This window comes from Bubalus kerabau, chromosome 15, assembly GCF_029407905.1.
Source record: "Bubalus kerabau isolate K-KA32 ecotype Philippines breed swamp buffalo chromosome 15, PCC_UOA_SB_1v2, whole genome shotgun sequence".
Taxonomy (NCBI): domain Eukaryota; kingdom Metazoa; phylum Chordata; class Mammalia; order Artiodactyla; family Bovidae; genus Bubalus; species Bubalus kerabau.
The window spans coordinates 17,669,323-17,682,853 of record NC_073638.1 but is presented as its reverse complement, the minus strand read 5'-3'; the positions used below and the strand labels follow the sequence as shown (position 1 = coordinate 17,682,853).

At 36.0% G+C, this 13,531-nt stretch overlaps 1 protein-coding gene across 2 annotated transcripts in view; it reads left to right on the top strand.

Moving 5' to 3' along the window:
* LOC129628378 (protein NPAT) overlaps window positions 1-12,480 on the top strand; it is a 51,322-nt gene extending 38,842 nt beyond the window's left edge. For both annotated transcript variants that reach the window (XM_055547811.1, XM_055547812.1), the window contains 6 exons: window positions 2,039-3,706; window positions 5,209-5,324; window positions 5,400-5,508; window positions 8,459-8,519; window positions 8,617-9,772; window positions 11,188-12,480. In XM_055547811.1, coding sequence (XP_055403786.1) covers window positions 2,039-3,706; window positions 5,209-5,324; window positions 5,400-5,508; window positions 8,459-8,519; window positions 8,617-9,772; window positions 11,188-11,265 — 3,188 coding nt within the window. In that variant the 3' untranslated portion in view covers window positions 11,266-12,480. The remainder of the gene's footprint in view (window positions 1-2,038; window positions 3,707-5,208; window positions 5,325-5,399; window positions 5,509-8,458; window positions 8,520-8,616; window positions 9,773-11,187) is intronic.
* The last annotated feature ends 1,051 nt before the right edge of the window (window positions 12,481-13,531 follow it).

Genomic DNA, 13,531 nt, shown 5'->3' with positions numbered 1-13,531 from the left:
AATATGTCTGTCTTAGATCTTTTAAAATTTTGCCAAGTTTTTCAAAATTTCATTTTTGTGATGCATGCTAAGTCGCTTTTCAGTTATGTCCGACTTTTTGTGACCCATGGACTATAACCCACCAAACTCTTCTGTCCATGGGATTTTCCAGGCAAGAATACTGGAGTAAGGTGCAAGAATACTGAATCCCCTTCTCCAGGGGATCTTCCTGACCCAGGGATCAAACCCATGTCTCTTAAATCTCCTGCATTGGCAAGCAGGTTTTTACCGCTAGTACCACCTGGGAATCCTGTAACACTTGCAGAAATGTTGTACAATAAAAATATACTTCTCCCATTGAATTATCAGCAAGCAAACACCCACATAACAATCTCTCAGGTCAAAAAATAGAATACCACCAGCACCACAAAAACATCTGTTCGTATCCCTTCCCAACCACTATTCCTTTCATAACCATTATCCTGGCTTCTCTCATGTTATCCTGGCATCTCACACTTGCTAAACTTTATGCCTGTTTGGTACCACTCTGTCCGTTTCTGTCTACACCAAGGTATGCCAACGTAATCTTTTCTGTTCATCTGTTCTTAAATGCCATTACTCCTTCCAACTCCGTCAAAAAACTTCATGACTTCCAAGTTTCACATTATGTCTTCCAAAACCTAGTTTTAGAATGTCAGACTGCATTCCTACTGAGAGTCCTTTGCCTGTACCCAAGCCCAATCCTCCATTTCTTCTTAGGTTGAATTGTAGTAGGATGTCTTTCTCATATATATTATGTGTGGAAGATTGTACCCTGCCCTGCACAAAATGAAACTTGAAATCCTATTTTCTAAGAAAGTCTCTTCCCACTTGATTGAAACTGACTGTTGTTGCTGTTGCTAAGTTGCTTCAGTCGTGTCCGACTCTGTGCGACCCCATAGATGGCAGCCCACCAGGCTCCCGTCCCTGGGATTCTCCAGGCAAGAACACTGGAGTGGGTTGCCATTTCCTTCTCCAAATCATGAAAGTGAAAAGTGAAAGTGAAGTCGCTCAGTCGTGTCCTACTCTTAGTGACCCCATGGACTGCAGCCCACCAGGCTCCTCCATCCATGGGATTTTCCAGGCAAGAGTACTGGAGTGGGGTGCCATGGCCTTCTCCATTGAAACTGACTACCTGGATGTAATTTTTACTGATTTCCCCACAATAAGGATTTTCATGTGCTCCATACCCACTATTTTGTTACCAGTGTCACATTAACAGAATTTGATAATGGTTGCTATACATTTTTCTAGATTTTTCCCATTATATATTTCATATTGTTAATATTTTCTAAACTGTGAATGATGTATGACAGTATATAAGTATTTTCTTATATGCCCTTTTTACTAACTATTGCACTTCTTTTATTTGTCAAGGTCTCCTCATGACATACTTCTTTATAACTTTCTCACATTCCATAGGCTCGAAAAGGTGCCTTTTGTTCTATACTGTTAAAGTTATTAGCTTGTTTTATTATGACTTTCTGTTCTGTATCTGCCTCCCTTTCTAAATCACCAAAGGCAAATTGGGTCATTCATCTTTATATCCCAGTACTGATCATATGATTGCTATTCAGTGTGTAATCTTAAACAGTACACAATAACATCAAAGTTATGCAAAATGTACTTGGCCCCATTTCACCTTCTTAATGAATATATCAAATAGTATGGTAGAAGTTGAAAAGTCAGCAGTTTTGAAAAAACTGCGTGTTTGTAGACAGTTTTTATATGTTGGTACATATTAAATGTTCTTAAAAGTATATATTTTTTTCTTCATGTGTCATCTGTTTTCTAAAAAGCTTGAAAAAAATTTGACACTTGTATAAATAGGCATCAGTGATAAGAGAAGTATCTGTAAATTTTTTGGTACTCAAAAAAATGAGAGAATTTATCATATTTCCATTTGCTGGTATGTCAAAGATTAGTTATCTCCTTGGAAAATATGTTTAACACTAAAGATGACTACCTCAGGCCGTTATATACACTCAACATATGTTTCTGCCATCCTGATATTTTGCAGATGATCCATCTGGTCAACCCTCATTTTGTACTTCCTATCAAAATGAAGACACATCAAATGTTTTGAAGAATGGCAGCAACCATGATGAGCTTAGACAGGAAGCCCAGGAACATTTTTCCCACATAGACTCTAGCATCCAGAAAAAGGCGTTTAAAACAGTTGTATCTACTGAACAGAAGTGTAACCTTGATATTACCTTTGAGTCTGTGCCCAGTTTGAGTGACTTTAATGAAAGAGTAAACTCTGATGCTGAATGTAATCAGCATTGTGCTGAATTATACACCAGTCAGATGTCCACTGAGACTGAAATGGCTCTGGAAGTTGAAAAGAATTCTTTGTCTCCCAGTGTACAGAATGAATCTCAGTTACAGCCCGATCAGTCTCCTCTACCAATAAGTTCAGTTGTTTCCCTTGGTGGTGAAACTAACAGTGAGAACTTAATTCTTTCTGGAAAAACTTCTCAACTTTTACCCCAAAATATTCCATTAGCTGGAAAGGCATCTAAAAAAGGTCAATTTTGTGAAAGTTCTGATGATACAAGAAGACTTAAAGCTGATTTCCATGATTCCAAGTCACCAGATTCTAGAGAAATTCATCAGAATAAAATTGAAATTAATAATGTGCTACCAGTTGCATCACAGCATCTTAGAGATTGCCAAGATAATTCTTCGCTTCAGATATTACCTGCGTCTATTGAAAATTCGGGTTTAACTGTATCTGAACAAAAAGTAGAAATTCACCTTGAAGATTCAGTATCTTCAATTAAACAACCATCTAATGATTCATCATCTGTTGAGTTAAATCATACAATACATGAAACTCAGTCCTCCAAGTCTGAGAAAGCTGCTTTGGATTCACAAGAGCCTTCATCTTCTGTAAAAGAAGATGGAGATAGTATTTTTCTCTCTTTAGGTGAAAATAACTGTGAAGAAGTTACATTGATGCCTTCAGAAAGTAATCCTATAGAAGATAGACATTCTCTTCCTTCAGAATCTGTGTGTTCTTCAATGAGGGAGTCTCATCCTGAGTCCCAGAATACTAATAATAAACCTGCTAACAACAAATCTACAGAGATAGATGCATCAAATATAGTCTCTCTCAAAATTATCATCAGTGATGATCCATTTGTTTCCTCAGATACCGAACTTAACAGTGCGGTTTCTAGTATCAGTGGAGAAAACTTGCCAACTATAATTTTGTCGTCTCCTGCTAAATCACCTGCCAGAAATGCAGAATTAGTTAAATGCCTGTCTTCCGAAGAAACCACAGGCGCTATCTCATCTGCTGAAGGAACTGGGGATTCAGCCTCAATGGAACAGAGCCTTTTAGCACTCAAACCTGAAGACTCTACAGTAAACAACATGCAGAATGAAGACAGCATTGCTCTTTCAACCAATGTTACGCCATGTGTTTCCAAGGATGGAGGATACATACAGTTAATGCCAGCTACGAGCACAACTTTTGGCAATTCAAGTAATATTTTGATAGCTACTTGTGTAACTGATCCAACAGCCTTAGGAACAACTGTCAGTCAGTCAAATGTTGTGGTGTTGCCTGGAAATTCTGCACCTATGACTGCTCAACCTCCACTGTCTCAATTACAGACACCCCCAAGGTCAAATAGTGTATTTGCTGTCAATCAAGCTGTGTCACCCAACTTTTCACAAGGTAACTAAGAACATCATAGTGAAGTTCATTTCTCTGGAATGGGATCTACTTTGTGTGTGTAGTGATTGACTAGAAGGTAATAAATCATGGATGATGGTATAAGATTCGGAAATTTGTGATTATGCCTTCTCTACTTTAGAGAATTCAGTCATACTTCTTTTTTAATCTACTGCTCAGCTATGGAATTCAGTGGTTTACTGTTTCACTTCTTTTTCTTTCCACACTTCTCAATCCATGTCTAAGCTACAAGAAAGAGAGCAGTGGGGAGACTAATTCATCAAAAAGCTGTATACCTACTAAAACCCAATGTTGTGGGAGATTTTTCTTAAATAGCTGTTAAGAGTCTTGGTTTTCCAGAAATTTATTACCTATTTGGACAGACTTCCAAGACAAAAACTTGAATTTCTCCCTCTGTAATACTCCTTGTAATTTCTCACTATTTTCCACCTTTGAAAATTGATCCCTGTCTTTTGAATTCTTTGTTTATAGGAGGACTTGTGGCATTTATTACATGCCATTTTATATGTAGTTCCTGATTGAATGCCTGTCATGATGGTCATTCTTGATTGTATGTTCCTTATAGTTGGAGTTTGTGGCACATTCATCTACACTTCTTATTTATTGATTCCCAAGCTCTTTTCCCCTCTTTTTTTTTTTTTTTCTTTTTACATTTAGTCATACAGTTAAAGCAGATTAAATATCAGCAGTTAAGTATCAAGCCTGATGGATCTAAAGTTAAAGAAAGGGTCAGAATTAGTAGGCCGTGTGGGTCTTCAGCCAAAGTTTAGAGAAATAAATAGTATTTGGAGTAAAAGGAAGGGAATCTTAAGCAGCACAAGGATAGGTAGATATTTGAGAGACTGAAAAGTGTTCATGAAGGTGAGGAGATCAAACTTACAGGAACAGTTAATGAATTTATTAGGAAAAGATTCATTTATAGGACAGGGTTAAATGAATTATGATAGCCATAGACTATATGGTTGACGTTTCCATGTGAACATTGTACTGTCCCCCACAGTTTTGACTCGTTGCTCACTTATCTGGACCTTTTTGGACAAATACCACTCAGATAATAGTTTGGGTTTGTGAGTAAATCTTAGATTTATCAGTCTTCAGTTAGGACATAATTTTATGGTAAAAGATTCAGACCTGAAACCTGTACTACCAACTTTTCAATCAATTTCACTGTTTTTTCTAGAGGGGAATCAAGGTTACAACTGTAATATGATCTCCTGGCTAAAGAGTCTTATGCTTACTCATGATGTTTAGCTTGACTAAATGCCATAGAATACTTTACTTCAGATTGACTTTTTCTCAATTTGTTAGTCTTGCTGTTGTCCCTAAATTAATTTTTTTAAGGAAAGTAGATTTATATAAAAAGGAATTTATAATTGTATAGAATTTATTTCAAATTAATAATTACTTTGGTGCCTTGTATTTATGAAAGAAAAATCTCATTTTATTGAGAATTGTTGTTTTTGTTGTCATCGTTGTTTTTGAAGGATCTGCCATTATAATCGCTTCTCCTGTCCAACCTGTACTTCAAGGAATGGTGGGAATGATTCCTGTGTCTGTGGTTGGACAGAATGGAAATACCTTTTCTGCTCCTCCTCGGCAGGTAAGATTTATGAACTGAAAATGGCTCGGTGCCACTTTTCAAACAAAATACAGTTAATGGCTTCTTCTCTTCTAGGTCCTTCATATGCCTTTGGCAGCACCTGTATGCAATAGAAGTATCTCTCAATTCCCTATCCCTCAAAAATCTTTGAAGAGTCAGGGACTAAAAAACAAACCTTGTACAGGTATGTTTTAGAGTTGATTCATGTCAACTTTATGTAATCTTTTTGTTTTTTGTTTTCTTTAATATTAATAGCTTTCCTAACGGTGATTGTCCAACCTTTGCTTAAAGTTTTTGCAGTTATTAGAAAAAAAAAAAAATGGAACAGAACAGAATTTAGAAAGAGATCATGTATTTATAGGAACTTGTATGTAGTAGAGATAATATCAAAGGTCAGAAGAAATAGAATGGTTTGTTTAATAAATGAAATCTACCAGCTATTATGTATTACAGGAAAAAAATAATCTCTTCCTCACACTATATATAAAATTAGGAATTCCAAGAAGATTAACAGGTAAAAGTGAACAGCAAAACAAATAATAAAAGAAAATATAGAAGAATCCTAAAGAGGGCTGAAATAAAGGATTGCTTTTGAAAAATTAGAAAAGAATAATTTATAAATGGAAAAAATTTGATAATGCTGACTACTCTAAAGTAAATGATTTTTAGTACAATAAAAGACAGCATATGCAAAGTAACATGAGATTTTCATTCAAGACCTTTATGAATATTGTTCTGAGTTCTCAAGCTTCTCTAGCTCAGACTTTTTAATCTTCATGGGTGACAAAATGCCTAACATTCGGAACTTTTGACTTGTTTCATTTCTAAGTCTTTTTAATATTCTTTTCAGCCAGTCCCTCCCATACCTTTACCTTTAATGTTTTATTAGACCTATGTAATTTTTAACAGTAACCTCTCTCTAATTACTCTCATTTTCATGGATATTGAATCTGTCTTCAACCAGTGAGAGCTCTTACTACCTGAATCCTTACCTTTACCTGAATTTTCACTTGGGTTCATTTCCTTCCCTATCTAGGCTAAACCCCAGAATCTACCACATCAGCCACTTTTCCCACTATTCCTAAACACTTTCATATTCACATTCTTCTAACATGTCTGCTTGATACCCTCTAGTCATGGATCTATGCAGCCAGAGATTTCTCTGCCTTTATACCTGGGCTTCTTAGCATTGCTTTAGAACATCACTTTGCTGACAAAGGTCCATATAGTCAAAGTTAAGGTTTTTCCAGTAGTCATGTACAGATGTGAGAGTTGGACCATAAAGAAGGCTGAGTGCCAAAGAATTGATGTATTCAAATTGTGCTGGAGAAGACTCTTGAGAGTCTCTTGGAATGCAAGGAGATCAAACCAGTCCATCTTAAAGCAAATCAACCCTTGAATATTCATTGGAAGGAGTGATGCTGAAGCTGAAGCTCCAGTACTTTGGCCACCTGATGCAAAGAGCTGACTCATTGGAGAAGACCCTGATGCTGGGAAAGATTGAAGGCAGGAGGAGAAGGGGACGACAGAGGATGAGATGGTTGGATAGCATCACTGACTCAATGGATATGAATTTTCACAAACTCCGGGAGATAGTGAAGGCTAGGGAAGCCTGATGTGCTGCAGTCCCATGGGGTCCCAAAAAGTCAGACACGACAATGACTGCAGAAGTGATGCCATTCAGTAACACTTAAAATTTTCTCACCCTCACTGCCATTTAGTGATCATTTTAAATGCTTACCTGTCTTCTTTTTCTCCCATTTCTCCTTCATACTATTTCATACTTCCACAGGTTTTCTCAAATCTATTCAGTCACTACTATCCTCACTCTAAGCCAATGATTTTGATTTTTATCAATAGTAAAGTCCATTTTTTCACATCACTCCCACTTAATATGTACCCATTCATCTAAAATCATTCTTCCCTTTTCCCTTCTTTCTTAGAGAAATATTTCATTCTTTCTAAGGTTAATGCTGTCTACCTTCTGTCTTCTGTGTATCTTCATCTTTTCTTTCTTTGGCTCCTTCCCTCTGTGGCTGTTCAACTATCGATACAAGGATCATTCCCACCATTCCTTTAGGGTTTTTCCGCCTACCAGCCCTTTATCCCCAACCCTCTTTTATCTCCCAGTCTTTCTTCATCCATATTATGTCCTTTCTCATGTTTCTACTAAAACAGTTTAAACTCACCAGTGACCTCCTAATACTGCCATATGCATTGGATGTTTTCCATTCTTACCTTACTTTACCGTCTAACAGTTGATACTGTTGGTAGCTTCTAGAATGAATGTGTTCCTCCCTTTCTAATTTTATGTAACTTAAGATCTACATACCCACATATCTAAGTCTGACTTCTTCCTCAAAAACCTCCTCTGCCTACGTTTTACCTCTTGGTTAGTGTCAACATGTATTCCTCATTTATTCTTCATATCCGTGCGAGTGCCCATCTGTAAGACCTTCATCATCTCCTACCTCTAATATTTTTAGCCATCTATGTAGAATTCCTATTTCTAATTCATCTTCTGTGCTGTCGCCAGAGTGACTTCCTAAAACAAGTCTATTCATGCATCATCCCTAGTTAAAACTCTTAAAAGATTCTCTATAAAACCTTTTGAATAATACACAAAGTCCTCCACAGTATAATCTTTGCTTTCCTTCCCAGCTTCATATCTTGCTGCCCTTCCACATAAACTCAGAAGTCCTTGGAAATTAAAATATGGATATTAAAACTCCAGAGCATGTCCTCTCAGTGACATAGGCTTGCAAACATGACACCTTAAATAAGCAGAATTTTTAAATAGGAATAAAGTGTTTTCTTTAAGTAACTTTTTGGATCTAAGTACTGCCCTTAACTGTTACATTGATCCTTGTAATCTGTAGATCAAAGACTGGATTCATATTTACCTGAAGTTGAAGCAGGTCATTTGTTACATATTTCTTCAGTAAAATGATCATCTTGTATATACTACCAAGCTGTTTTTTTAGATCCAGTACATGAAAGTATTTCATTTATACATTAGCTATAGCTTAAATTTTTCTCATGATGTCAGATTCTGTGATCTGTTCTATTTTCTTTCAGAAAAATGTACTTTCAGGAATGTTTTTCTTTTCTAATTAACTTGTTTATAATTCCAGGGAAACAGGTAAATAATTTGGTGGATTCATCAAGTCACTCAGTTGGATGTCATGCACAGCGGTGAGCATAAAAGGAGTTTCTATCATAGAGTATTTGAATGCTCAAAAACAAAGAATTTCTTTATGTGGCTAAGAAAAAAAATTTTTTTTTCTTGTAGAACTGAAGCTTCTGACAAGATTATGGCCACAGATCTTGGGAAAAAATTGGAAGAAGCCACAGTTCCCTTCTCAGTAGAAAGTACAGTTCCAGTTAGCAAGCCATTTGAAAGCCACAGACGTGTGCTCTGTTTTGATACCACTGCTTCTCCTGTGGCAAATACACAGGGGACGAATCAAAAGTTGGTGTCCCAAAGCAAGGAAAGAAATGACATTTCATTTTCTAACCTTGACTCACCCATTGTGTCCTCCACCTTAAAACCCCCTGCTAATAATGCTGTCAGAAGAGAGCGGGAGAAACCTTCTATGCCTAAAATTTTATCTAAATCAGAAACTCCCATTGGCCGACATGCCACCATAAAAGAAACTCAATCAGAAAAGAAAGTTTCACCAACAGAAACTATACTTGAGTCTTTCCATAAAGCAACAGCTAATAAGGAGAATGAACTGTGCAGTGATGTGGAAAGGCAGAAAAATCCAGAAACTTCAAAACTGTCTAATGGGCAGCAAAATGGGGGTGTGCGGAATGAGAAAACTGTAACTTCACTTCAAGAGCTAACCAGAAAACAAGGCACATCCTCAAACAGTAAAAATATCTTTTCAGTAGGTGCACCTGTGAAGGATTTGAAACAAGATCAAACCAAGTCTGCCAGTTCTTTGATTAACCCACTCACCAAACATACCACAGAAATGTTACAAGATATTCAGTGGCATGGCCCAGTAAATAGACTCACAGATAGTGCTGATTTATCTGTACCCCGAACATCTGGCTCAGGAGCAGGGGAAAAACTTAAAGAAGAACCTACAGATGGTATCAAGGTCCCTTCTAGTAGGCGTTTTGGTGAAGACAGCACACCCAAAGTAATGGTCCCTCCTGTCACGCCAGACTTGCCTGCCTGCAGCCCTGCCAGTGAAACAGGGAGTGAAAACAGTGTGAACATGGCTGCCCATACATTAATGATTCTCTCCAGAGCAGCCATCTCTAGGACTACTTCATCTACTCCTCTAAAAGACAATACCCAACAATTTAGAGCATCTTCAAGAAGCACCACAAAAAAGCGGAAAATTGAGGAAGTAGATGAGCATGAGCGAAACTCCCGCACTTCTAACAAAAGTCTTGCAAATTCGTCAATGCCAATGAAAAAGAAGAAAATTAAGGCAAGTTGGAAAGTCTTTAATTTCAAAACCACATGTTGTCCTTCTTTCACATTTTTTCTCATCATTTTTTGCCATAGCTACTTAACATTTAATCAAGATAGCTTTGGGTTTTGATTGACAAAATACATTCTCTAGCAGTATCTCTCAGCCATTGTGGTACTCAGAAGTTAACTAGGTGAAACATTTTCCAAACAATTGCTAAGGCATTTACTTATAAACATCTTCCTTGGGAAAAGGTGTTTGGTGGAAAGAATGACATAAGATGAAAAATTGGGGAGCCACTATTATTTGTAATTATCAAGTGAAAACTGCTTGCAGCCCCTTCATGTTAGGTTTCTTTCCCATGTCCTGCCATCTCTTCCATAGATTGTTATACTTGCTAATATGTTGGAGCAATGTAAAAGTTAAATTTACCTGTCTTTAACCATGCTTACCTGAGGAAAGTAATATAGGGTTATCACTGATAAAGTAATTTTTCCTCAGTTTAGCCATTTAGTAAGTGGAATATGAATAGAAAGGTTTAAAATATCATAAAGGAAGTGTGATATCAAGGAAAGAATCCTGGTTTCTAAGCCTGGGCTGAATCCTGCATCTCCTGCTTATTGGTTCTATTACCATTAATTATTAAATAGCCTGTAACATCTCTTGAGTCTTAACTGCATCATTGGACATGAAGTTACACACATCTTACCCAATGGCTGTGAGACTAAATGTAGTGTTTGTAAAGTGTCTGCTGCTGCTGCTGCTGCTAGGTCGCTTCAGTCGAGTCCAACTCTGTGCGACCCCATAGATGGCAGCCCACCAGGCTCCCCCGTCCCTGGGATTCTCCAGGCAAGAATACTGGAGTGGGTTGCCATTTCCTTCTCCAGTGCATGAAAGTGAAAAGTGAAAGTGAAGTCATTCAGTCGTGTCCGACTCTTAGCGACCCCATGGACTGCAGCCTACCAGGCTCCTCCATCCATGGGATTTTCCAGGCAAGAGTACTGGAGTGGGGTGCCATTGCCTTCTCCATGTAAAGTGTCTGGAGTATATTAAATATTTGGAACTTGAAAAGTACTTGTTACTCTTAAAATCTTAGTAAAGCTTTCTGAGGTTTACGGTTTAGCAATAATGAGTACCTTATATAAAAAGCATGTTCTATCTTGTCTCTTTCAACATTCATATACTGAATTTGTATAATGTTTTGTGCTCTAAAATAATATTGAGGTGCCATTGAAGTATACTTTATTAAACTTGGATTTATAAAAAATTGTGTCTACCTTTCTGTATAACTAAAATTCTAATGAACTAAACTTTGGACAAAAATTTTGGTAGTGTATGAAGTTCTACATGACTTAATAAGAAAGCTAGCTTTTGGGCCTTGTTTAAGTTTGATATGTCAACTTAGTTCATTTTTTTCTTTCTTTTTTTGACAGAAAAAGAAGCTACCCAGTTCATTTCCAGCTGGAATGGATGTGGACAAATTTTTGTTATCATTGCATTACGATGAGTAAATATTCTGAACATATAAGAACAGTGGCTATTTAAAACTACGATTCCTTAAACTGTGAGTGTAGGGAATGAGATACTGACAGAATCTGAGAGCATGACCTGCACTTTCTTTCATTGTACTGAAATTTCACTTTATTTCTAAATCATGCTGTTTTAAAGCAGCTTCCCAATTTGTAAATAGATGTACCTGGTATTGTGGAAAAAACATTTGCAGAAATGTAAGTAAAGCCAATCTGCAAAACTGTATAGCTTTAACAATTGCATCTTGTTAATATTGTGTAAATCTTGTTGAAATAGAGGTTAAATCAGCCTGATGTTCTTTTATTTTTTGGTTTCTTATGATCTCTAATTTTGAAACTTACTCATCTGGAATAGTTTCTCACTTTGAGTGGGAAAATTACACTTTTCCTTATAAATTGCCTTCAGTAATTGTCCTACAAGACATCTGAAGACAGCCAGTAATTAGTGCAGAAGTTATAAGGAATTCAAATGGTAATAAAGTAACCAGAAATTAATGATTTGGGTTTTTTCCTAGAGTGAATAACTTTGCCACTCCTTACAATTGCAGTAAAGATTGTACTCCTAAAATTTTACACTTTGTTTCTTCTGGTTGTTCCGGTCTCTTTGTTTTAAGGAGAGAATATTAATGCCATTTGAACACCATTCAAGTGTTCTGATCTTTCATTTATAACTTGTAAGATCTTTTACAAAACTTTAAGCATTTAGACTATTGAGCCATAAAAAGTTTGGTTATGTAGTAGTTGAAATTTCTTGGTATGTATATACTTCTCCCCTAAATACTGGGGATTTAAAGAATTGCACTAATTCATAAACTTCTTACATAGTAGTGACCAATGCACATTTAATTTAAATTTTGTGTTCTATGTTAAAGCTTGTATGGAGGATTATCTTCTGTTGTCCTTTTAGAAAGCCATGTCCATCATAAGATGTAAAAAGAGAAATCATAGTTTTCTATTTTAATTTAGTTTCTCCTAAAATGGGCTGTGTTACACTTGGATAGAGGATGCTGTCTCTGTACCCCTTATTATAGAGTTACTCTCAAAAGGTCCTTAAGGAGAATGAAAGAGGTGCCTTCTGTATGTTAGACTCACACACATCAGTCAAGTTGAAGAATTGGTTTAAACCTTTAAATGAGTACAGAAATTATAATTCATATTTGACCAATTGTGCCTAGATATTAAAGTATGTTCTCTTAAGTGCTTTGTGTTTTGTTTAATATCAGTATATGCAAGGTTTTTTCTGAAAATGTCTATATTTATGAGTCATTTTCCTCAACTTTTTTTTTTTTTAATACTGGGCCTTTAACATCCTACTTTAACACAACAGTTCTCAATGTGGAAATCACGTCTTACTTGCTGAACCTTACTGCAGAAATTTGTGTTGTAATAAATTTTTATGATGTGGAAGTGGTCTGTTTCTAAAGAACCAGGGATAGTTAATACAGTTAATGTTTATTTAACTCAGCTTGTACAGTTAGGTTTGAATAAATATTTTCATTAACTTCAAAAGTTTGAATTCTTTCATATTGGCAGTCATTCTAGGTTAGATACTTTTAATAAATCCCTTTGCAAGTCACTTCTTGTTTTCAGAAGTTTACATAATGCTGAAGATTATAAATTTTCTTCTCATTCAATTAATTTGTATATGCTAAGTACTAAGAATTCATATACTAGTAAAATAAACTCACTTTCTTCAGGATTTTTTGTTCACTTGGCCAGGATCCACTAGATAAATAGTATGAAGATAATCTGTATTCAGAGCTTTAATTTATATTCAAGAACAAAACCATAATTCCCATTTTACCTTAAAAGTCAAAATGTGCTAGACTTAATTGCTGTACCTCGTACTGTATTTTTGCAACTACATGTAAGGATCCACTGTTTCTTTGGACATTACTTAGTGTATTCAGTTGTATGACAAATCTTAGAAGATTTATAATTAAAATATTTGATTGTTTTAGTTAGAACCATTTAGTAAGTGTTGAAATTGTACGTAAGTTAACGTCCATCAGCATTCAGCCAAAAGCCAGATGTCATGACTAGTAGGAAGACCAAGGTTAAGCTTTGATAAAAGAAGTCATTTTAAAAGCATGTTGCTATATATTCTACGTTCATCATTTTTCAGGCCACCATCTTTCAGTCTCAGACTTAACTTACTGAAATTATGTATCAAATTTTGACTTTAATATGATGCTTTCTCTTTTAATAGTTTTTCCTCTTTTTGTAAATATTAGATAACATTTTTGCA